The following is a 22343-nucleotide window of genomic DNA, read 5'->3' as shown; positions in this document are numbered from 1 at the left end:
CCAACTCAAGATTATGTGGCTTATTAATTTGGTATTATGGTGATTTTCTGGACTGTTATAGATGGCTCTCTCCTGATCTCTTCTGCTCCTTTTTATTTATTTATTTGAGCCTAAACAAAGAGGAGTTTCTCTACAATGTATCATGTGTCACTCACTGCATTCTTTTGTTTTTAATAGTGTAGTTTTAGGCTTTAAAGTAATCACTAGCGAAATCTGTGTTGGATCTCAATTTGAATTTTGGGATTCAAAAAAATGTTTAAAGTAATATAATTTTGTAAATGAGTTTTTGTTTGACTTTAAAGTTGACAGAAGTTATTTTGAAAAGCATGCGTTCGGTTTTTGTCACATTTAGTGTATCATCTACACACAGACGTAAAATGGATGCTAACCCAACTTGGTTAGTGAATTTCTTAAGGATCAAATTCTATGGGTTGAAAGGTATTAAGTTCGATTCTTATTGATAGTAATATATTTCTGGACACATGATAAATTTGGCCTAATTTATTCTGTCTTCAAGTGAAAAACTTTTATATTCGTCGATTCGAGTTTAAGTCAACATTAGATATTTAAAGAGTAAATTTATATGATGTGATAAGTTTAGCTCACATTCAATATGCATATCAAATGTTCAAATGACAAACTTGTATCGGATGTTCAAAGAGTAAACTCGTATGGGGTCAGTTTAGGTCTATATTGATGTCTAAAGGATACATTTGAATGATGTGATGTTTATTACGGTGTCGTTCGGGATAAAAATATACATATTAAAATAAAATAAAATATACATAGTAAAAGAGTGGAAATAAAAAAATCTCTCTCTGCTTTTGACAAAAAGGCAAGATGATCCGCGGAGGAGTAAGAACAGTAGAGACAACTTGAACGCGAGAGTTGTGTCTTCATTGTCGGCCAGATCTGGTCACACCCACTTAGCAATCGCAGTGTATATTCCGTGTTCGGTTGTTTATGCAATTTTGAAGAGTGAATATCAAAATTACCTCCCCGAGATGGATGCTTTGAGGAAACAAGCTAGCAAGCTCAGAGAACAAGTCGCCAAGCAGCAGCAAGTAACTCTTTAAATCTCCCTTTTATTCTTTTTCTCTGATCATATTGTTTCAGCTCTTAAGTCTATGTATTTTCTTTGTTTGGTTGTCGCGAAATTGTATGAAAATTACAATGAAGACAATGGGATTTGTGTTTTTCTGGGTTTGAAACGATGAATGGCAATTTCAACAGCATTAAATTTTGAAACTTGTATCGGCCCCTTGATTTTTCTGATCCTATTTTTCTCGATTTCTCTCTGCATCTTGGTTTTCTTCTAATTATTCTTCAGTTTAGGGAGAAATTTGGTCCTGTTGTTGCCTTTCGGATTAGATGAAGTGATGAATTGTAGTAGATCGCATTATTTGCCTGCCTAGTAGCAGTTACAGCTTAATTCATTTTTTTAACCTCATATATACATCATGAGAGTATATCCTCTTTCAAAAGAATATTATTTATTTTCAACTGCTGTTTTCTTTGGTTGAACAACTCCACTCACTGTATTTTTTTTCCCAGTTTCAAGCTGTAATAAAGCAGTTCAGTGGAACAGGTTATGAAAGCTCAGATGTAGTGGTCATTGATGAGATTGAGATGCAGAGGCACCAACTGCTAGAGAAACTGTACAGATCCACTCGTGCTGGAAAGGTGCAGATGGTTTTGTTGTTCATTGCAAAGTTCCTTTTACTTGAATTTTTTTTTGTTTTGCCTTGCACCCTAAGAAACAATATATATTGTGATTGTCATGCTGCCTACAGGTTTTATTAGACATAGCTGTTACCTGTGTTAAAGGGCTATAATCGTACCTTTCTATTTTGCTTCCCGTACATTTTGATTGCTTGACGATAGTTGCTTCCCATACATTCAGTATTGAGTAATATGTTTCACATGTTACAAATAGTTCAATAAATCTTAGAAGGAAAGTGATACACACACACATTGGGGACGGTCAAACCCAGTGCACAAGGCTCCTACCATCATGAGTAATGGGGAGACAAATAGCAAAGCCTTACCACCATAGTGAAAAGAGGGTGCATGTGGTTGGAGCCCATGGTGCCATTCTTGTGATGGAGTAGCCTAACACCAAAGTTCTAAAGTTATTCTAAAGTTAGATATGATGGGGAATGGGGATTGTCAGGACTCAGGAGTATTCATTCATTGTCTTCAATCGAATGAGTTTCTTCATTATACAACTTAAGTATGTTATTACATCTTAACTTGGATTTGTTGAAGCCTACCAAACAGTTTACCTCCCATTCCTCAATATAACAATGTTTTTCAAATCTCATTTCTCAGGAATTCCAGAAAGATATTGTGAAAGCAGCGGAGGCATTGACTGTCATTGGGTATAAGCATATTGAGACAGGTGAAAACTTCGCTGAGATCTGCAGTTACTCTGTGTGATTGTATGGGAATATAGTAAAGTTCGAATAACTATGCTATCTGTTGTATTGACAGGGTTAGTAACTTTATTGGTTCTTTTACTTTTGACTTTTTTGGACTCAGGAACCAAGTTGGCAGAGGATTGCTGCAAATATGGAGCAGAGAACATTGCTGATACTGACAACCTTCTTCCTAAGGCTGCAGCTATTTATGGTGATTCTCGTAAACATGTGGAAAAGGAGCAAGAAGACTTTAACCGACTGTTGCTTTCACAGGTTTACTTCTTTTGATATTATTGGAAAAAAACAATGTAGCACTTAATTAGATTGTCTGTCGTATGCATTTTTTTCTATCATATAAATGACGAACCTGTTGGAATTATGAGAGAATATTACGTTTCTTGTAATTATGGGTTGTAAATATTCCCTTTAATTACTTTGATTTAGTTTCCTAGAATTAGGTTGATTTGATTGATTTAGTTTCCCTAATTTAGGGCTCTCAATGTAACTATATAATGTACAACCTCACAACATGAATATACAACACAAATTATTCAATTCTTCTTGGTATCGGAGCCTAGGGTTTTCTTTATCATCACTGTTCACGGTTCTATTCAGACGGTTCACGGTACTGTTCACAAGTACTGTTCACGAGCAGTTTTCTCGGCTTTTTCTGGCAGCACGTATCTCTTTTGTTTTTCATCGACTTCGGCAGCTCTTTATCTCAAGCGTGACTCTGTTCGCATCTGTCTCTTTTCGCACACATCTATCTCAAACATATTTGTGTGTATCTGTCTCTGCGCGCACCTATCTCTCGTCGTGCGTGTCTATCAGTTTCTCTTAGCGAGTGTTGCAAGTATCTTTGTTGGGTTATCTTTGGCAAATCTCTGTCTCGGTGTATCTCTGTCAGTCGTGATTATTTCACGAATTGATTCAACTACTGCCTAACTTTGGGTAAAATTTTATGATTTCTTGGCTTGCACTGTGGCAATTTACTTTTGCCGAGATGGATTATAGTCATCTTTCACCAGATTTGAGCCAGCTCCAGTCCCAGATTGCTCAACTCCAGTCCCAGATTGCTCAGCTACAGTCATCAGCTGTTATTGCTGCAGGTACTCCTACTGCTTTCCATGGTAAGTCAGGGAATCCCACTTGGATTTTGGATTCTGGGGCTAACAACCACATGACTGGTGAGCTTTCCACCTTCACCTCTTCTGTTACTCCTATCAACCAATCTGTCTGTATTGTTGATGGTACTTCTCTCCCAATTCGTAGTCAGGGCAGTGCCCGTTTGTCTCCGGATATTACTCTTCCTTCTGTTTATTATGTTCCTAAATTTACATGTAATCTTCTCTCTGTCAGTCGCCTTGCCAAACACCTGAATTGTGCTGTTGTCTTCTTATCTGACCGTTGTTTTTTACAGGACCTGACTTCGAAGAAGATTTTTGGCAGGGGGTTTGAGCATGACGGCCTCTACTACTTTGGTGACCCACCTTCATCTGATGTCTCATTGTCTAGTCTTCAAGCTTCCACACTATCGGTTCTAGATCCTTCTACTTTATCTTCCTCTGTTCTAGATCCTTCTACTTTATCTTCCTCTGTTTTTTCCCTTGCTACTGTAGATTTGTGGCATGCTCGTCTAGGCCATGCAAACTTTCAATATCTATGTTCGCTTTTTCCGCCTTTGAATAAAGCGTGCAAAAATTTTAAATTTCATTGTGAGGTTTGTGAATTGTCCAAACATACACGCACTTCTTATATTCCTCGCATGCGTCGTTCTCCCGCTGCATTTGACCTTGTTCACTCTGATGTCTAGGGACCATCTCCCACTACTGCTTTTTCTCAACATCGTTATTATGTTACCTTTATTGATGACTACACTCGATGTACTTGGGTTTATCTTATGAAAAACAAATCTGAAGTCTTTGATCATTTCACTAATTTTTTTCACATGGTTAAAACTCAATACAATACTGTTGTTCGTGCCATTCGGTCTGACAATGGCGGTGAATATCTCACCAATGAGTTTCGCACTCAACTTGCTCAAAATGGGATCCTTCAACAGCTCACGTGCCCCTACACACCTGAACAAAATGGTGTCGCGGAACGCAAGAACCGTCACATCATGTCTGTCGTTCGATGTCTTCTTCGAGGTATGAATGTCCCCAAAACTTTCTGGCACTTAGCTGTTCTTACTGCCACATACCTTATCAATCGTACTCCGAGTCGGGCACTTCAGGGTGCAACACCCCTTCGTGTCCTTCAGCCAGGTACTACTCTGTTTTCTCTTCTTCCTCGTGTGTTTGGCTGTACCTGTTTTGTTCAAAATCGTAGTCCCTCCCGTACCAAACTTGATGATAAAGCCATTCGCTGTGTTTTTACCGGGTATTCTTCCATGTCTAAAGGTTATCGATGTTATGATCCCGTTTCTCGTCGCTTTTATCACTCTTTGGATGTTACTTTTTTGGAGACTATTCCTTTTTTCTCAGGTAGCCCTCTTATATCAGAACCGACCGTGGAGCCTTCTCTCACCATCCCAGATCAATCATCACCTCCACGACCGATTTTGTTACCCGAGTCTTCCTCCCCTTCACCTTCTCCTGACTCATCATCTACTCCTAGTGCACCATCTCTTGTTCCCTTTGATCAGGTCTATACTCGGCGCCCGTCTGCTCCTGCCCCTCCGCCAACGTCTTCTCCGGAATCAGGTACTTCCCTTTCTCCTGTTTCTGTTCCTCGTTACCCCACTCGTGATCGTCATCCCCCTTCCCGTTTTGGATTTACGAGTAGTACTGACCATCCCATTGCCAAGTATTTGTCTTATCATTGTTTTTCAGATTCCTATAAGACCTTTCTTGGCAAGCTTGACTCCGATTTGATCCCTCGCTCTGTCCACTCTGCTCTCCAGAATCCTAAGTGGGTCTCTGCCATGGAAGCAGAGATGGATGCCCTACAACGTAATCATACTTGGGACCTTGTTGATCTTCCTTCTGGTGAGAGCACTGTTGGTTGTAAGTGGGTGTTCACTATCAAGTATCAGGCTGATGGTTCGGTTGATCGCTATAAGGCTCGTCTTGTGGCCAAAGGATTCACTCAGATTCCCGGCAAAGACTTTGGAGCCACGTTTGCTCCAGTTGCGAAACTTACTACAGTTCGTCTCCTTGTTTCTCTTGCTGCTACATACTCTTGGCCTCTACATCAGATGGATGTTAAAAATGCGTTCCTCAATGGGGACCTTTCCGAAACTATCTACATGGATCCTCCACCAGGTTTTCACGGCCAGGGGGAGTATTCGGGGAAAGTATGTCGTCTCCGGAAATCTCTTTATGGCCTTAAGCAGTCTCCTCGGGCATGGTTCGGCCGCTTCAGTGAAGTTGTGCTTGCTATGGGGTTTGTTCAGTGTCACTCGGATCACACATGTTTCATTCGTCGCCAGTCTCAGGGCAAGTGCATTATTATCTCAGTCTATGTTGATGATATCCTTATTACTGGAGATGACTCCCCAGGTATTGTTCAGGTAAAGGATGATCTGCGAAAATCCTTTGATACTAAGGATTTAGGTCCCCTCCGATATTTTCTTGGCATTGAGGTTGCTCGTTCTCGCCGTGGCATATTTTTATCCCAGCGGAAATATGTTCTTGATCTTCTGCAGGATACGGGTATGCTTGGTTGTAAACCTGCCTCTACTCCTATGATTCCTAACCTCAAGCTATCTTCTGAACCCAATACAGAAGGCGCCTGCCTACATTTTGAAGCACCTAAATATTTGTAGCCTTGCCCTTGTTTCGCACAGGGGCTGTTTTCGTGGCTTGAATCCATGATATCTTAGCAAAGGAGAAACTTTAATGTCCCAGTCTCTTATTCGGTTTTTTCAGGTCTTAGATCCCATGAGAGCGATGATCAATGGCGCTCCTTTGGAAGATGCTCGTCATCTTGCTCAACGTTATAGTCGGATGAGGCAGGAAGCAGAGACACAGGTATTCGGAGAACTGGAAATTGTCTGCTTACTGACATGCCATCCATTTCACTTGATTTCTGACTTTTTGGTTCCTAATCTGATTATTTTCCTGGAATCTTATTTATTATATTGATCACTAAAAGCATACAGGCAGCAGAGGTTTCCCGAAGACAAGCGCGGGTTAAGGAAGCTCCAACCCATGAAAATGTTGCAAAGCTGCATGCTGCAGAGGCAAGGATGCAGGAACTAAAAGCAAATATGGCAGTTCTTGGTAAAGAAGCTGCGTCTGCATTATCTGCTGTGGAAGCACAACAACGAAGGTTGACTTTCCAGAGGCTTGTTGCAATGGTGTGTATGCTCGCACAGTATATGAGTCTCTTTTGTAGTTATTATCACTTTGGCCTTTGATGATTAAGTTTAAATTTTGGAAGGTTGAAGGAGAAAAGAACCACCATCTCAGAATAGCTGCTATATTTGCTGAGATTGAAGCTGAGGTTAGTTCCTGACTTTATTGTCTTCTGGGGAGATATCGTATTCATAACAGCTGTATAAGCTTATATCTTACTCACTTGTGTCAGATGGTGTCAGAGAAGCAGCATAAAGAGTCTGCTCCCCCAATGAATCTTCCAGTCATGTCCGAGAATTTCCAAGAGAAAACAACGTACTTCCTCGCTGAAGTGAGTTTTCATTTACTGGAAGTGTGCGTTTAGGGGATCATTTCGTGGAACCTAGTACTTCCAAAATTTTCATTCCACCCTCTCAATTTTGGTCAAGATGAACCACATAATTTCTATTTTCATCAGAAGTTAGTATCCTTTATTAGGAATTTTGTGGATTGATACCGAGCAAGTGCTGCTTAAAAACATCAAAAAAAAGTGCTGCGTAAAATCATATAATACAATTCCTATACCAGTGTTTGTGGTAGATCTGAGCTTTACTCTGTTTACATTTTTAATTTGAAAAACCAATTAAGGAATTGAATGAATATCATCATCATCATCAAAACCTTTATCCCAATTAAATTGGGAAATGAAACTCGTAGAATTGAAGAGTAATAAATGTCAAGTCAAGCATCTTCATATAATGTGAAAGAGCGCTTCTTTGTATAGAAGACAGGAATACAGTGATGGTTGCAACTGCAACACATTAGTGTTTCTGGAAAGGAATGCATTGACGATATCCACATGATTGAGTTATTAATGCTTTTCATTACTTTGGACCAGTCCACTACTTGTTTGCTACTCTTAATCATCTTCCTGATCAACCAAGCACCGAACATGACGTATGTTATATGACTCTGATGAATGGTTTTGACTCTTGCAGGCAATGCATCCGTTTAGTGCTGCATCGGAAAAAGAGCTGAGCTTGGCAGTGGGCGACTATATTGTTGTGCGAAAGGTGCTTCTAACTTTTAGACGTGTCTGCATTGCATATAGGTGAACATGTGGCTCAGTGGTTAGAGGTCACATGTTCAAACCCCAGGAACAACCTCTTCGCATATATGCGAGGGAAGGCTACGTATATCTTGCCTTTCCTCAACCTGCCAACTGCGGGAGGCTTGTGCACGGAAGTTGTTTATTTTTTTTTACCTCGATTGCATATAGGTGACATCTACTTAACTGATAGGTAGTTTCTGGCTTTAGTTGTATAAATTTTCCACTATTTGCTTTTGGGACGAAGGAAAATATGATCTTTAAATTGCTGAATGCAAATCTCCTTGGAGTTGAAGTGAACAAAGGTCGTTTGCCCATCTAGCCTATTTTTAGCTAGTAGCTGACCTTTCTGACTGTTCCTTAAAATACTGGTATTTCTAACCTCTTAAAACATTATAATATGCTTTCTGCACCTTATTTTCAGTAGTTTTGGTCTTTAGTTCATTAATCATTCCATCTTCATCGTTTTCCCTTTTATGAATTTGAACATTCATCCTGACAAATAACCCCAAGGAACTGGTCAAAATTCTCAATAGGGATCTTCTCATTTTGTCGAGCAAAAGGAAATAATAATAATGAATCTTGTTGCCTTTACATTTCACTGTTATGATAACAGAGCTTATCATACTATGGACTGACCATAACTGGAAAAAGTATTGGGAAAGCAGACTTCTGGAGTCATGAATTTCCTTGTTTCTCCTTAACTTCTTCTGTCCTTTAATACATGCATCGGCGTTCTCTCAGGTGAACCAATCAGGATGGTCAGAAGGTGAATGCAAAGGGAAGGCAGGCTGGTTTCCATCGGCCTATGTGGAGAAGCGCCAGAGAATTCCCTCAAGTAATGGGGCTGCTGAAGTTTTTTAGTTCTTTTGTTCAAATGTAATAATTTAACAAGAGAGGGAAAAGAACTGCTGCTTTGTTTGCTTCTGTTCCATTGAAAAATTTACATTTATTCTGGCATTACATTCGCTCATTCAAGTTACAAGACAATGGCCTTTCTTTGTGGAAAGCTGGTTATTTTTAACAATGGGCAAGTCTGAGTAATTCTGCTCTCTCTCTCTCTTGATTTTGTCATTGAAAGAGTTGTCAATTTCCAACTTAGTTACCAAATGTTCACGTGTTCTAACTTGAGAATCCAGAGTTGAAAATTTTTTCAAGACAGATTTCTTATGTCGATTTTTTATGTCACATCAACAGTTTAATTGCTCGAATGGTTGAAAATATGTCCGAGTCTACATATTTGAACAATTAATGGGGCCCAAGAAAATCTGTTCTAAGCTGGGCTTCTGAAAAATTATTTTGAAGCCTAAGCTCGGCCAGATTAGGCTCATTTTGAGAAAACTGGGCTTGAGGCCCATTTCGTTGCGCTACGAATCTGATCTCACCTTAAGCCCATTTGTGGAGGCTGAAGCCCGTTTTGACTAAACTAAATCAGTAAGATATTGACTAAACCCCTCCTCTTTTGAAACAAAGCGAACTTGAAGAGAAGAGGGCGGGGTTGCGGGGTTTCTTTTCAAAACCCTCCACAAATAAAAACTAGACAATAAAACAGAGAACAACACCTTCTCTTTCTCTCTCTGTCTGTCCGTTCGTTTCTATCTGCTTGTTTTTGTCTTTGGGATTCGTGCAGTCTCGACCCTCAATTCCTCTCGCTTTCTCCGCACAGGACCAAACCCAGTGAGGTAATACCGCCTCTCCTCGAAAACCCTTCAACCCTACTTTTCTTTTTATTCTCTCTTTTCTTTGCCCACTCTTTTTTTTTTTCATCTCTCTCATTTCCTCTTTTCTCTAGTTTTAGAATGCTAGGGTTTGAGATGTTCCCTGCAACTCCGACCCAGGGCCAAACTGGCCCTGGCCATGGCATTCCTCTTGAGAGATGGCATCTGCTCAAAAGGTAACATTTTTTTACCTCTCCGGGTTTGTGTTGTTAAGGTGTTGGTTGTTTGTAAATTAACAAGCCTTGGAAGGCGTAAAGATTTGTTATTGATCTCCTTTTTTTGGTTTTATTTTGTGGGTTTTTGAGTTTTCATTTCATGACTTTGTTGTCTGTGTTTTTTCGGAAGTTGCAGCTTAGTAAAGCCTTGGTATTGATAATTTATTTCCTTTTCTTTGTCGTCTTAGTCTTAGTCTTTATTTACGTTTTTCTTTTTTTTGCAATTGGGAACTTGTGCCTTTTAGCTTTTGGGTTTGTGTTTTGAATTAGTACCTAACTACCAATTGTGGCAATGCCGGTTGATTTAATTTTTCAATCGATGTTTGTATTTTTCTTCAGATTTTGCCTGTTTTGTTTCACTTCGATTAAGAATTACTTGTGGGCTCTTGCGGATGGCAATGGGAACTGGGTTTTATCCGGGAAACCTTTTGGTGGTGTCATTGTCTGAGAGATTTGTGTTACTTAGGTACTGGGTTTTCAGTTGTGAATGTGAATAGAAGCTCTTGAGGCACTATATAATTATCCAAAAAGCCTAGATTTGATTTTTAAAGGAGTGACTGGCCATGAGTTCCTAAACGTCTGCTTTTTTATGTCCCTAAACTGTTTTCTTTTTTACTTTTGTGTTCTGGCAATCAAATTTGGACCATGGATTATATTCTATCAGAGTACTAAAGTTTTTCTGGTAATTTATCTTCTTGACTTTTTTTTTTATCAACTTGTATGTTCTTTCCCTTTATATTGCACTTTCTCTCTGCCCATTGGTAACGTTTTTTGCATTAAAATAAAAAGGTACTTATATGTTTGAAATTATTCTAATAATATTGATGCTAAAAATCTTGACTCCCTTTACAAATTCTAGTGATACAATCAATGTACTGATTGGGAGAGCCGAGGTGAAAATTATGATTCAAATTGTCTTATAGCTTGAAAGTTGAAAGTCCTTTTGAGGTGGAATACTGTTGTTGGTATCATGTAAAATGCCTGCCAGAAAAAAAATCTACAAGGAGTTATTTATCTTCAGTCTGATTCAATGAATCTTTTTGTATCGTGTGATTGGTTTAAAATTTTAAATTGATATATCTAAAATTTCTCCTTGTCTCTGTTAATATGGGGTTAGTTTTTGTTAGATTGCTTACTTCTGACTCAATAATTTATTTTTTTTACGAATGCTAGGTTAGATACAAGAATGATGCAGATATTGTCCATTGAAAGGCTTTGGTTCCATTCCAACATTGGACATGAAATACTAATCAGTAAGGTACTGTTGGAAATTGTGGGTTGATATACTTGAGATTTGGAATAGGGAATGAAGCCATTGGTCCGTGTAGCGTAGGGAGACAACAGAGCATTATATTTGATTTTTGTTGTAAATTGATTAAGATGGTAGAAACGATCCTTCAATTTCTATGTTTGTGCTCATTTGATTGCTATCTCTGTGTGTGTGTGTGTGTGTGGATTGTATACCTATGATTCTTTTGATGATGGTTCAGCTCCAAATTTTGATGAGGGTAGTCGGTTGAAATTTGGAATGAAAAATACTTAAAAGTACTGGACAGAACAGTTTTATTGAGCAATATATTCAGATACAGGTAGTTTTCAGTCTCTCTGGGCTCTGAGCCTCTTTACTTTGAAATCCTCATGACATCCAAGTATGATTTCCCACCAAGTTTGCGAGAAAAATAACCCTTGAAGTAGTCTGCTGTTCCTATTCTGCGAAACATTGCAGGGTTCTCTGGACTAACAAGGCTCGGTGCTGGACCCATATCTGAGTCTAGCTTCGGACTATAAAATGTGGCAATGGAAAGCCTCTCCTTCACCGAATTAACCATCGCTCGGTGTTCAATGCTACGGTAAACTCCATTGGTTACAATCTGCCAAACCATAATCATTCAAGATCATCTGATTCAGGTACTACACAAGATAAAGCATGTATTTGGTAATTGAATTTGATGTTACCTCCAAAATGTCTCCAATGTTGACTATGAAGGCATTAGGTAGTGGTTTAACAGGAACCCAGATCCCATCTTTCTTGACCTGTAGGCCCTCCATTTCATTTACTTGGGAAAGTATTGTGAGCCCAACAGAATCAGAGTGAGGGGTGAATCCAATCACAAGGTCTGGTTGTGGACATGGAGGATAGTAGTTCATCCTTATCCCCTGCATTCCTTCTTCAAACAGTAACTTCATGTCATTAGGTTCCATTTTTAGTGCTTTTGCCATGAAACTGAGTATTTCCATGGCCAGGTTTTTCAGGTCTCTTGAATAAGCCTCCAATGTATCCCTGCATATGCAGAGCAACAGAATTTGTTTATGCAATACGAGTACTGTGCTGATAAAATGTTAAGGTCATGAGGAATAGGTAACCTGAGGGGAAGAGGAAGATTAGCAAACAAATGGGGTTTTCTCAATTGGGTTGGAAGAGTGACTATGTAGAACATATCAGACCAATCAAGCTTTTGCTCTTCTGAGACAACAAAGGCCTGACCAAATCCTTCCAAGTCACCAGGCTGTTGCCAACACTTCTTCTTCTCTTCCTTTGGAAGGTTGAAGAATTCTTGAACTTCTTTCTTCACTTTCTCCACCAATTCCTCACTTACTCCATGATTTTGTAACTGCAGACAACTTTCACCATTAATTTCCCCGAATGACAAAGATTATCACAAAAGACAAATAGTGATGTGCATCTTAGACAAATGCATTAGTGTACCTGAAAGAAACCCCACTCTTTGCATGCATTGTGAAACTTTTGGAGCTCTGAATTCATGAATTCTTCGGACTTTAACATGTGCATGTCGATGACAGGGATCTGCTGCGGAAAAGCTGCGGTATCTGGTGAAGTAAATGGAGGGTCTTGATCAGTTCGGACATACCTGGGTGGTAATGTTTTGAGTGGCTCCTTTGCGAGCTCTTGAACGCTTGGAACCAGCAGAGAACCCCCTAGCCTTGTTAGCTTTTGCTCCATTGCTTGCTTATACTCGCTCCCCTCCTCCTCCTATATATATATATATATATATATATATATATATATATATATATATATATATATATCTCATAGACAACAAACTAAAAGCAAATTCAAGCCTAGAAAAATCCAACCCGAAAGGGACAACTTTTCCTACCTCTCAATTCCTACTGGCCGGCTGCTGTACTTTATTATCAGATTGGCACCACAAGGCTTTGAAAGTTAGCTGTAACTAATAACAAATCAAGAAATAGACTGCCGTGTTTGTATTGTTTTCAAACACCATGTTAGGCACCGCCGCACCGCACCACTATATAGCTAACTTTCAGCCTCTTACATAAATAAGATAAAAGATATACGTACATGTTGCATGTTCCCCCGTCGGGTGTTGTTTCCCTTTTCCTGCATCTTACGTGTTGAGTGACAATCGCATACGGCTGGCACTATTAACAGTACACAACATTGTGGATATGCAGGAAATAACTCAAAATCATTCAGCTTAAGCTTGCAGGCTTTGGTGTTCTAGACTAATAATCTACAATAAAGCCCTTTTTCGCCGACTCGTCGCTGATTTTCTTAAGAATCATATTCACTAAAAGTTGAATTTTGTTGGAATACTCACGTGCTACATGTGTGTGCTAATGTGTGGTATATGTTGTGTATATGTGACATGAGTTACAACCACATGTATTGGGACGTTCTAGAATTGTGTATGTGAAAAAGTCAAGAATTATGTGTATGTCTATATATATGTATTGCTACACTACCGTGTAAATATATGAAATGAAGTGAATGTTCTATGTGTTCTCTACTTCTCTCCACCTCTCAAACCCAACAAATTTAACCAAGAGATAATAATTAACTTCTACAACTAATGCAAAGAAAGACAGTACCTCCATGATATGTCTCCCGCATTAAGAACAAAAGCATTTGGACGTGGGTATGATTCGAACCCATCTCCTTTCCTTTTGATTTGCAGGCCGATCTTCAGTTTCATTTAGCTGAAAGAGAATCGTAAGCACATCAGCATCAGAGTGAGGAGTGAAACCTATAGGTATAGTAGTTCATTCTAACTGATTGAACTCCATCATCAAACAAGTCTTTCCTTTCCTTGCCATTCATCTTTAAGGCTGTAGCCATATGACCTGATTAAGAGAGTGCTTTTTCACTTCTTTACGTACAAGATTTTATATGTATCGAAAAACACAGTAAAATGCGTTGTCACGCGTTAAAGTTGATCCAAATTTATCCGTTAAATTAAATAAATTATTCTTAATTAATAGGCATTGGTGCCACTTGGCTGTCTATATTTTTTTATATAATCTTTGAATTATGAAAAAGAAAACCCAATTAGCAAAGTAGTTGTTATAAGTTGCTATCATGATCATGAGATACAGAACGATTGAAATTAGGGTTGCAGGCAGTTGTTGCCTCTCATCATCATCGAAGTCATGAATTTTTCTATGTTTCAATTAAACACGTAATAGACAAGAAAAAGAAGTCATAATGACACGTTAATAATAGAGATTTGAGCCAAACGTGTTGGAGTAAAAATACAGCAAAAAAAGGAAAGAAAAGGTTACTGTTTGGCAAACGTGTATGCAGATGGTGAACCATGGTGCAAGCTCTTCAGTAATGGAGGAGCTGAAATATGAGATCGAAGAATTTTACAAGCTTCCTCGGGAAGAGAAAGACAAGTACAAGGTAAGGCCTGGAGATGTTGAAGGGTACGAAACCATCGCCCGAAGAGAAGGGAAACTTTGTTGGGGTGATAGCTAGCTAGGTTTTATGATAAACAATCATTTTAGTCTAGCTGTGGTGGAGGTGAGATTATTTCCTAATTAAATCGTGAGGGGAGGGTAAGAACTAGATGTAAAAATATGCATCCACAAAAAGGTGCAGGTTATGATTTTAACATTGGGAGAGACGAGATTATTTCCTGATAAAACCTTGGGAGGGAAGGAACGCCCGCAAAGTACTCCAAGAGCTCTATATATGGAATCATTAATATTCCCTGAAAAATAATTAATGAATTAAATTTTCAATTTGACACATGAAATTTCAACTTCAAAATGGTACTTCTTCCTAGGTAGGAGTGCAAACAATCGGTTATTGACATAAAATTAACAGATCAATCGTTCGGTTAAAGGCAATTATTTCAGTTAATATGGGGTTAGTTTTTGTTAGATTGCTTACTTCTGACTCAATAGTTTATTTATTTTTACAAATGCTAGGTTAGATACAAGAATGATGCAGATGACGTCTGCTGAAAGGCTTTGGTTCAATTCCAACATTGGACATGAAATACTAATCAGTAAGGTACTGTTGGAAATTGTGGGTTGATATACTTGAGATTTGGAATGGGGAATGAAGCCATTGGTCCGTGTAGTGTAGGGAAACAACAGAGTATTATATTTGATTCTTGTTGTAAATTGATTAAGATGGTAGAAACAACACTTCAATTTATATGTTTGTGCTCTTGTAATTTATCTCTCTGTTGTGTGTGTGTGTGTGGATGGTATACCTATGATGGTTTTGATGAGGGTTGTCAGTTGATATTTGGAATGAAAATACTTAAAAGTACTGGACAGAACAGTTTTATTGAGCAATATATTCAGATACAGGAAGTTTTCAGTCCCTCTGGGCTCTGAGCCTCTTTACTTTGAAATCCTCATGACATCCAAGTACGATTTCCCACTAAGTTCGCGAGAAAGATAACCCTTGAAGTAGTCTGCAGTTCCTATTCTGCAAAACATTGGAGGGTTCTCTGGACTAACAAGGCTCGGTGCTGGACCAATATCTGAGTCCAGCTTCGGACCATAAAATGTGGCAATGGAAAGCCTCTCCTTCACCGAATTAACCATCGCTCGGTGTTCAACGCTTTGGTAGACTCCATTGGTTACAATCTGCCAAACCATAATCATTCAAGATCATCTGATTCAGGTACTATACAAGATAAAGCATGTATTAGGTAATTGATGTTACCTCTGAAACGTCTCCAATGTTGACTATGAAAGCATTAGGTAGTGGTTTAACAGGAACCCAGATCCCATCTTTCTTGATCTGTAGGCCCTCCATTTCATTTACTTGGAGAAGTATTGTGAGGCCAACAGAATCAGAGTGGGGGGTGAGTCCAATCACAAGGTCTGGTTGTGGGCATGGAGGATAGTAGTTCATCCTCATCCCCTGCATTCCTTCTTCAAACAGTAACTTCATGTCATTAGGTTCCATTTTTAGTGCTTTTGCCATGAAACTGAGTATTTCCATGGCCAGGTTTTTCAAGTCTCTTGAATAAGCCTCCAAGGTATCCCTGCATATGCAGAGCAACAGAATTTGTTTATGCAATACGAGTACTACTGTGCTGATAGAATGTTAAATGGTTATGAGGAATAGATAACCTGAGGGGAAGAGGAAGCTTAGCGAACAGATGGGGGTTTCTCAATTGGATTGGAAGAGTGATTATGTAGAACATATCAGCCCAATCAAGCTTTTGCTCTTCAGAGACAACAAAGGCCTGACCAAATCCTTCCAAGTCACCGGGCTGTTGCCAACACTTCTTCTTCTCTTCCATTGGAAGGTCGAAGAATTCTTGAACTTGTTTCTTCACTTTCTCCACCAATTCCTCACTTACTCCATGATTTAGTAACTGCAGACAACTTCCACAATTAATTTCCTTGAATGACAAATATTATCACAAAAACACTAATAGTGATGTGCATCTCAGACAAATGCATTAGTGTACCTGAAAGAAACCCCACTCTTTGCATGCATTGTGAAACTTTTCGAGCTCTGAATTCATGAATTCTTCGGACTTGAACATGTTCATGTCGATGACAGGGATCTGCTGCGGTATAGTTGTGGTATCTGACGAAGTCAATGGATGGTCTAGATCGGTTCGGACATATCTGGTTGGTAATGTCTTGAGGGGCTCCTTTGCCAGCTCTTGAACGCTAGGAACCAGCAGAGAACCCCCTAGCCTTGGTAGCTTTTGCTCCATTGCTTGCTTATACTGTCTCTCCTCTCTCTCTCTCTCTCTATATATATATATATATGTAACAAATTCAAAGGGTCTCTTTTCTTACCTCTCAATTCCTGCTACCTACTGGCCGGCTGCTCTACTATATTAAGAGATGGGCGCCACCAGGCTTTGAAAGTTATCTGTAATTAATAACAAATCAAGAAAAAGACTGCCGTGTTTGTATTGTTTTCAAACACCTCGTTCCATAAGTCGTAGAGATCTCAGTCATCAATCAATCTTGATCATTGATCGATATAAGTGTAAGGCCCACAAAATCTGATGCACATAATCAAGGGACATAATTGATTATGGAATGACTAAAATCTCATCTACTGAGATCCCTATCACTTCTATTGTAAAAGATCTACGTACATCTTGCATGTTCTCCACACGGGTGTTGTTTACCTATTCCTGCATCTTTATATGTTGAGTGACAATCATATACGGCTGGCACTATTAAAAGTATACAACATTGTGGACGTGCAGGAAATAACTCAAAATCATTTATCTTAAGCTGCTTTGCACATCTAATGCTCTCAGGTAAGGTAATCCAGATATGGAATTTGCATTCAATTTCCGAGCGAAAAACTCCTTCAAAAATACTATGCCACTGGTACTTGTCGGAAAATCGCAGGATTAAGCAGATCAATAAGGCTGGTTTTACTAGTATTTTGTTGTCTAATGGCCATCTGAATATTCTGCCTCAAGAAGAAAAGAAGCTTGCAGGCTTTGGTGTTTTAGACTAATAATCTACAATAAAGCCCTTTTTCGCTGACTCGCCGCTGATTTCCTTAAAAGAATCATATTCACTAAAAGTTGAGTTTAACCAGGACATAATAATTAACTTCTGCAACTAATGGAAAGAAAGACAGTACCTCCATGATGTCTCCAGCGTTAAGAACAAAAGCATTTGGACGTGGTATGAGTGGAACCCATCTCCATTCCTTTTGATTTGCCGGCCGGCCTTCAGTTTCATTTAGCTGATAGAGAGTGCTTTTTCACTTCTTTTAGAGTAATCTTCCTAAATCTTTCTGCTGCAACAGTCAAATGAAAATTGAAGACTCAATATAATAGGAATCCGAGCCATTGTATCTTAATTATCTAAACTACGGAGTTATACGTATAAAATTTCATATACATCACGTGAGACATATAGAGTTTATAAATGTCTAAAAACATCAAACTATACAGTAAAATGTGCTGTCACGCATTATAGTTGATCCATACCTTCTTCTTTTTTCTTTTGAGGTGTCAATTTCAAAATTCCAATAGTCCTGAACTGTATTGGTTCCAAATTTCAAGTTAAAGCAAACTTACCCGTTAAGGTGGTGCTTGGCTGTCTATACTTTTGATATAATCTTTGAATTATGCAAAAAGAAAACCCAATTAGCACTATAGCAGAGTAGTTGTTATAAGTTGCTAACAATATCATGATCAGGGCCAAAAATCATTCATCCCTAAAGTAAAAAAAGACCCAAGACCTTGAATTTGATATACCACCATAACAAGCAAGAAGAAGTTAACACAGTTGCGCACTGTGAGAGAATGGGGGTCGAAGAAATACCAACTGCGACAGAGGAACAAACGAACCCTGAGAACCCACCAAATGATGACGACACCGAGGAAGGCGAGATCGTCGGAGAGGAGGACTCGTCGATCAAGAAATCAGCTGAAATTCCCCTCCAGCAGCACCCGCTCGAGCACTCTTGGACTTTCTGGTTTGATAATCTCTCTGCAAAGTCGAAGCAGGCCGCCTGGGGTAGTTCTATGCGCTCAATCTACACCTTTGCGACTGTTGAAGAGTTTTGGAGGTGAATTTTTAGGGTATTCGCTTTCTTTCTCAATATTTCATGTATTTTTTTTTTGTGTCGGAGTTATTTAGTGCGATACGGAAACGAAATGGAATGAAATAAAATGAACGTTAGCTTTATGATTTTGGTGATCGGATAAATCTTCGATTGAAACGAACTCCACTTTGCTTGGATGTGTTTTGGTTACTTGTTCATGACCAAGATGATCTTGTAGTAGGAAAGAATACTTATTTAACCTAATTTGTATGAAATTCTAGTTTAGGCTTTTTTTGTACTTTCTTTCCCTTTAATTTTCTTACAATAAGGATCCTTTTGAACGTTATCGAGAGCGTTTGGAAGAAAGATGATTGAATCTGATATTTAATATTGAAATGAAGAGGCCAATATCAAAGGCACCCTTTGGGCGAGGGACAATGAAATTCTACCAACGAGATATGTTTAGTATACTTAAGACCAGATTGCACGCTGAAAGAAGATCCACATAGTTGATCCTAATTATTTTCATGTATCCGATTGGGATTAAGTCCTAATACCGGCACTCTTCCTTGGATGCTCCCTAACCATTTGACACATTTTCTTAGTACTGAGGAAGACAAATGTTGGGTAATTTTCTTACATATCCATCTCCAGAAATATATGAGGCCCTTTGTGCTATTTTCTTCATGCCTTACGAATATCATTATTTTTGGGAGCAATGGCTCTTATTAAATTCATATAAAATGACTATATGCTCTTGCAAGAATTGGAGTCCATCTTTCTCATTAAAAGTAGATCCGGTAGAATTTCAAGCTACTGTAAATTTGGGTTATTTTGCAAGGGATGTGTCTGCATTGATTGCAACAGTAATTATTTTGTGCTCCACTTTATGGGCCATCACTTGTAGGAAATGCTAAGTGACGCTTCCTATAACTGTAAGGGCTTGGATACTCGGGATATATATGGATCATAGGAGTTATGACCTAAACCTATTGCTTTCGTTTTTTATGGTTTCTAGTACAAATATGCATGGAAAAGAGTAATTAAATACATGCCGTAACAGTAAGTTTTAACACTTAAATATGAGACTAACTTTTCTTTCTCAGCTTTATTGTGTGTCTTTATTAATTATTAGAGTATTTTGTTTTTATTGGATGGCACTTACATGTATTAATTGTGGCATAAGATACTTTATATTATAAGTTTCTCCTGTATGAGTTAAGAAGGTGACATGACAAATGTGTCTCTGACGGCCCAATTTGTTGTGTATTATCATGAGATGAACAATTTATTTCTATTGTTCAATATGTTATAAATTTATGTTTGCCGCTTTTACTTTTGTGTTGTTGACTGATAATGACCCTGTTATGTTATATAGTGTATTCATGTCAGAATCTGAAAATAAACTCTTCAATTTGTTTTCTTGGAATTCGTATATCTAATAAACTGATTGTGTGTGTTGTGATATGATCTGCCATACCTCAATAAGTTTTGCAATGTTCAAGTTTTTCTATTTCGGATGCCCACTTGAATTGTTTGTAGTTGAAGTTGGATTCTGCTTTCTAGTGATTATAGTTGTTACATCATAAAGATCATTTTTTGGGTCCCTGTGGACTGAGGACCAAGATTTAGTGTTTAAAGAATGCAGACGCGGGGATGTATGGAGATCGCTTCCTCACCAATCAAGCGAAAAAAATGAAAAAAAAAATACGCGTTCTATTTTTCTCTCTGGTGTGTGCCAGGAACAAGTTGTTGGGGTGGGGGGGGACTACCCGATGGAATTTATTGCGAAAATTAATCAAATTTATGTATGCAAACCATAGATTTTGGTATCTTATGAATTGAATTCCAAGCAAGCAAGTCTTCATAAAGTTTGTTTTTTTGTAAATGCCTAAAAAGAGATTCTAATAGCTCATTCTGCTATTGAAGTAAGATTAAAAGAAAGAGTTTTGAGGAACTTCTCTTAGTCACTGTTGTCTATTCTAATGGTGGTCCCAGATCTGAGGTAATGATAATAGGTCGATGGTCAAGGTAAAACTTTGTCAAAACCTAAATCTAGATTAAGGATTCATGTGGATGACCCTGAGGTTTTGAATATAGGCTTGTCGTGTTTGCTTTTCTTTACTGGTAATGTCTGATTATTTCAACTTTTAAATGATCATGTATTCAGTGTATTCAACAACATACGTCAACCAAGTCAGCTGGCTGTGGGAACTGACCTCTATTGTTTCAAATATAAGATTGAGCCTAAATGGGAGGACCCTGTTTGTTCAAATGGGGGGAATTGGACTGCAACATTTCCTACTAAAGGGAGGTCTGATAAGTACTGGCTGTATACGGTATGAATCTGTACCTAGCGTACACCAGTTGACATTGAATATTTATCCCATATGGTATCTTATTCTATTTTTACGTGGGTGTTAGTTGTTGGCTATGATTGGGGAGCAGTTTGATCATGGAGATGAAATTTGCGGAGCAGTTGTCAATGTTAGAGGTAGGCAAGAAAGAATATCTCTCTGGACAAAGAATGCTTCAAATGAAGCTGCTCAGGTACTGCCTTTGGAAATAAACAATCCATATCTTCTCTCTTTTGTTGTAGAAACATTAGTCTCTAGCTTTTGGTAAAACTATCTACTTGGTCAGTTAACGTGGAGAGTGGATCATATCTGTGCTCTTGGTTGTTCCTAATAATGTGTTTTTTTCGTTCTGCTTGTACGTATTGCCTAATGCCAGTCACGTTAATTTTAATGTTTATGATCCTGTAGTTCCCACTCAAAAGAACAAAATTCCATTCAAAATTGATCTTGTAGTCTCTTCTGTTATTTCTTGTTCCCACCTAGTTTGAACTACACTAGCATGCTCGCTGCGCCGATGGCGCGGCTCAATGCACTCTTGAGTCATGAAACAGATGAGAAAGCAAAGAGGCTTCCGGAGAAGAGAGGCGTGAAGATGAAGAAGATTGAGAAGTCGCTTTTCTCATAAAAATTTATTTCCTCAAACTATTGTGCACGTGTCAACACCAGAAGCAAACATATTTCAGAGGGATGATAACCCTCCTCTTATCCTTTCCAATATTCTTTATTATTCCCTTTTTACCACTGAAAGGAGCTTCCTTTCCAATGACATGGCCCACGTGTCGGCAAACCAGCTTGCCTCACCCACTTTATATCTAGTAGTATATAGATAGATGGGTCAGAAGTTGTAACCAGTCATACATTGGCTACATTCAGTTACATATAGGGGGCAGTTGCATTTGTCTGAATTGCCTGCCTTCAATTTTACTTTTATTTTGGTCACTTGGATCTTGCAAAAATTTCAAAATTTCTATGTTGTCGCAGTTGAGCATCGGAAAGCAATGGAAGAAGTTTATTGATCACAATGACAATATTGGGTTCATATTTCATGTGAGTTTTTATTTTTATGTTTATTCTTGTTCGTTCATATATCATAAATTCATCATGCGCTTATATTGTATGCAATACAAGCTTACTTGGAGTAATATGCCGGTTTGCTCTTTCAGGAGGATGCAAAATTGTTTGACAAGAATGCTAAGAGTAAGTACACTATATGAGTTGTATAGTCTCAGTCTCTAGCATATGACACTGGATGAAGGCTTTTCTTTATGTAATGGCAGCTCAGATCGCATTCTAGATAATTTTGGACTTCTTCATGGATGTAGTCCTGCCTGCTTAGTGTTTTGGCAAATTTTCTTTTAAGTAAAGTTTCATGAATAGCCAAATTGTGTTGTTTTGTAATGTATAACTGTAAAAATCTGTACAGAAACGGTAGACATGGTTGCTTTAAAAAAAATACTACAATTGTCTATCAGATTTTC

At 38.4% G+C, this 22343-nt stretch overlaps 4 protein-coding genes and 1 long non-coding RNA gene across 8 annotated transcripts; 3 read left to right on the top strand and 2 right to left on the bottom strand.

Moving 5' to 3' along the window:
* The first annotated feature begins 818 nt into the window (after nucleotides 1-818).
* On the top strand, nucleotides 819-8861 carry LOC120015134 (SH3 domain-containing protein 3-like). The gene is made up of 10 exons (XM_038867359.1): nucleotides 819-1064; nucleotides 1555-1683; nucleotides 2332-2401; nucleotides 2542-2693; nucleotides 6293-6394; nucleotides 6526-6723; nucleotides 6807-6869; nucleotides 6954-7052; nucleotides 7699-7773; nucleotides 8553-8861. The coding sequence occupies exons 1-10, from the start codon at nucleotides 1005-1007 to the stop codon at nucleotides 8670-8672; spliced, it is 1068 nt and encodes a 355-aa protein (XP_038723287.1). The 5' UTR covers nucleotides 819-1004; the 3' UTR covers nucleotides 8673-8861.
* A 445-nt stretch (nucleotides 8862-9306) lies between these two features.
* On the top strand, nucleotides 9307-11340 carry LOC120015200. Of its 3 annotated transcripts, none has more exons than XR_005471712.1 (3): nucleotides 9307-9490; nucleotides 9607-9702; nucleotides 10915-11340. It is a non-coding gene; the product is annotated as an uncharacterized LOC120015200 (long non-coding RNA). The 3 variants fall into 3 exon arrangements; XR_005471711.1 differs by having other exon boundaries at nucleotides 9601-9702; XR_005471710.1 differs by lacking the exon at nucleotides 9307-9490 and having other exon boundaries at nucleotides 9511-9702.
* On the bottom strand, nucleotides 11278-13395 carry LOC120015199 (protein SRG1-like). Of its 2 annotated transcripts, none has more exons than XM_038867487.1 (5): nucleotides 12861-13395; nucleotides 12449-12733; nucleotides 12106-12353; nucleotides 11698-12022; nucleotides 11278-11612 (listed from the first exon to the last, which is right to left on the bottom strand). In XM_038867487.1, exons 2-5 carry the CDS (start codon nucleotides 12701-12703, stop codon nucleotides 11364-11366), a joined length of 1077 nt encoding a protein of 358 aa, XP_038723415.1. In that variant the 5' UTR covers nucleotides 12704-12733; nucleotides 12861-13395; the 3' UTR covers nucleotides 11278-11363. The 2 variants fall into 2 exon arrangements, with proteins under 2 accessions (XP_038723415.1, XP_038723416.1); XM_038867488.1 differs by having other exon boundaries at nucleotides 12449-12730.
* Nucleotides 13396-15274: 1879 nt separating this feature from the next.
* LOC120015198 (protein SRG1-like) lies at nucleotides 15275-16715 on the bottom strand. The gene is made up of 4 exons (XM_038867486.1): nucleotides 16446-16715; nucleotides 16102-16349; nucleotides 15689-16013; nucleotides 15275-15609 (listed from the first exon to the last, which is right to left on the bottom strand). Exons 1-4 carry the CDS (start codon nucleotides 16698-16700, stop codon nucleotides 15361-15363), a joined length of 1077 nt encoding a protein of 358 aa, XP_038723414.1. The 5' UTR covers nucleotides 16701-16715; the 3' UTR covers nucleotides 15275-15360.
* A 1442-nt stretch (nucleotides 16716-18157) lies between these two features.
* LOC120014972 (eukaryotic translation initiation factor 4E-1-like) lies at nucleotides 18158-22336 on the top strand. The gene is made up of 5 exons (XM_038867128.1): nucleotides 18158-18532; nucleotides 20679-20847; nucleotides 20933-21058; nucleotides 21847-21912; nucleotides 22029-22336. Exons 1-5 carry the CDS (start codon nucleotides 18267-18269, stop codon nucleotides 22077-22079), a joined length of 678 nt encoding a protein of 225 aa, XP_038723056.1. The 5' UTR covers nucleotides 18158-18266; the 3' UTR covers nucleotides 22080-22336.
* The last annotated feature ends 7 nt before the right edge of the window (nucleotides 22337-22343 follow it).

The sequence above is a fragment of the Tripterygium wilfordii genome, chromosome 14, assembly GCF_013401445.1.
Source record: "Tripterygium wilfordii isolate XIE 37 chromosome 14, ASM1340144v1, whole genome shotgun sequence".
Classification (NCBI taxonomy): Eukaryota; Viridiplantae; Streptophyta; class Magnoliopsida; order Celastrales; family Celastraceae; genus Tripterygium; species Tripterygium wilfordii.
Note: the sequence above shows the minus strand (reverse complement) of the source record. Positions and strands in the feature narration are given on the sequence as shown.

What these genes read in the sequence shown, in the direction of transcription:
- LOC120015134 (XM_038867359.1), top strand. Translation starts at nt 1,005, where the DNA reads ATGGATGCTTTGAGGAAACAAGCTAGCAAGCTCAGAGAACAAGTCGCC. An exon ending in GTATAAGCATATTGAGACAG is followed by an intron (nt 2,402 to 2,541) that starts GTGAAAACTTCG and finishes TTTTGGACTCAG; the next exon opens with GAACCAAGTTGGCAGAGGAT. An exon ending in ACTATATTGTTGTGCGAAAG is followed by an intron (nt 7,774 to 8,552) that starts GTGCTTCTAACT and finishes GCGTTCTCTCAG; the next exon opens with GTGAACCAATCAGGATGGTC.
- LOC120015199 (XM_038867487.1), bottom strand. Translation starts at nt 12,703, where the DNA reads ATGGAGCAAAAGCTAACAAGGCTAGGGGGTTCTCTGCTGGTTCCAAGC. An exon ending in AATCTTCCTCTTCCCCTCAG is followed by an intron (nt 12,023 to 12,105) that starts GTTACCTATTCC and finishes CTGCATATGCAG; the next exon opens with GGATACATTGGAGGCTTATT. An exon ending in ACATTGGAGACATTTTGGAG is followed by an intron (nt 11,613 to 11,697) that starts GTAACATCAAAT and finishes ATGGTTTGGCAG; the next exon opens with ATTGTAACCAATGGAGTTTA.
- LOC120015198 (XM_038867486.1), bottom strand. Translation starts at nt 16,700, where the DNA reads ATGGAGCAAAAGCTACCAAGGCTAGGGGGTTCTCTGCTGGTTCCTAGC. An exon ending in AAGAGTGGGGTTTCTTTCAG is followed by an intron (nt 16,350 to 16,445) that starts GTACACTAATGC and finishes AGTTGTCTGCAG; the next exon opens with TTACTAAATCATGGAGTAAG. An exon ending in ACATTGGAGACGTTTCAGAG is followed by an intron (nt 15,610 to 15,688) that starts GTAACATCAATT and finishes ATGGTTTGGCAG; the next exon opens with ATTGTAACCAATGGAGTCTA.
- LOC120014972 (XM_038867128.1), top strand. Translation starts at nt 18,267, where the DNA reads ATGGGGGTCGAAGAAATACCAACTGCGACAGAGGAACAAACGAACCCT. An exon ending in ATAAGTACTGGCTGTATACG is followed by an intron (nt 20,848 to 20,932) that starts GTATGAATCTGT and finishes CGTGGGTGTTAG; the next exon opens with TTGTTGGCTATGATTGGGGA. An exon ending in ATATTGGGTTCATATTTCAT is followed by an intron (nt 21,913 to 22,028) that starts GTGAGTTTTTAT and finishes TTGCTCTTTCAG; the next exon opens with GAGGATGCAAAATTGTTTGA.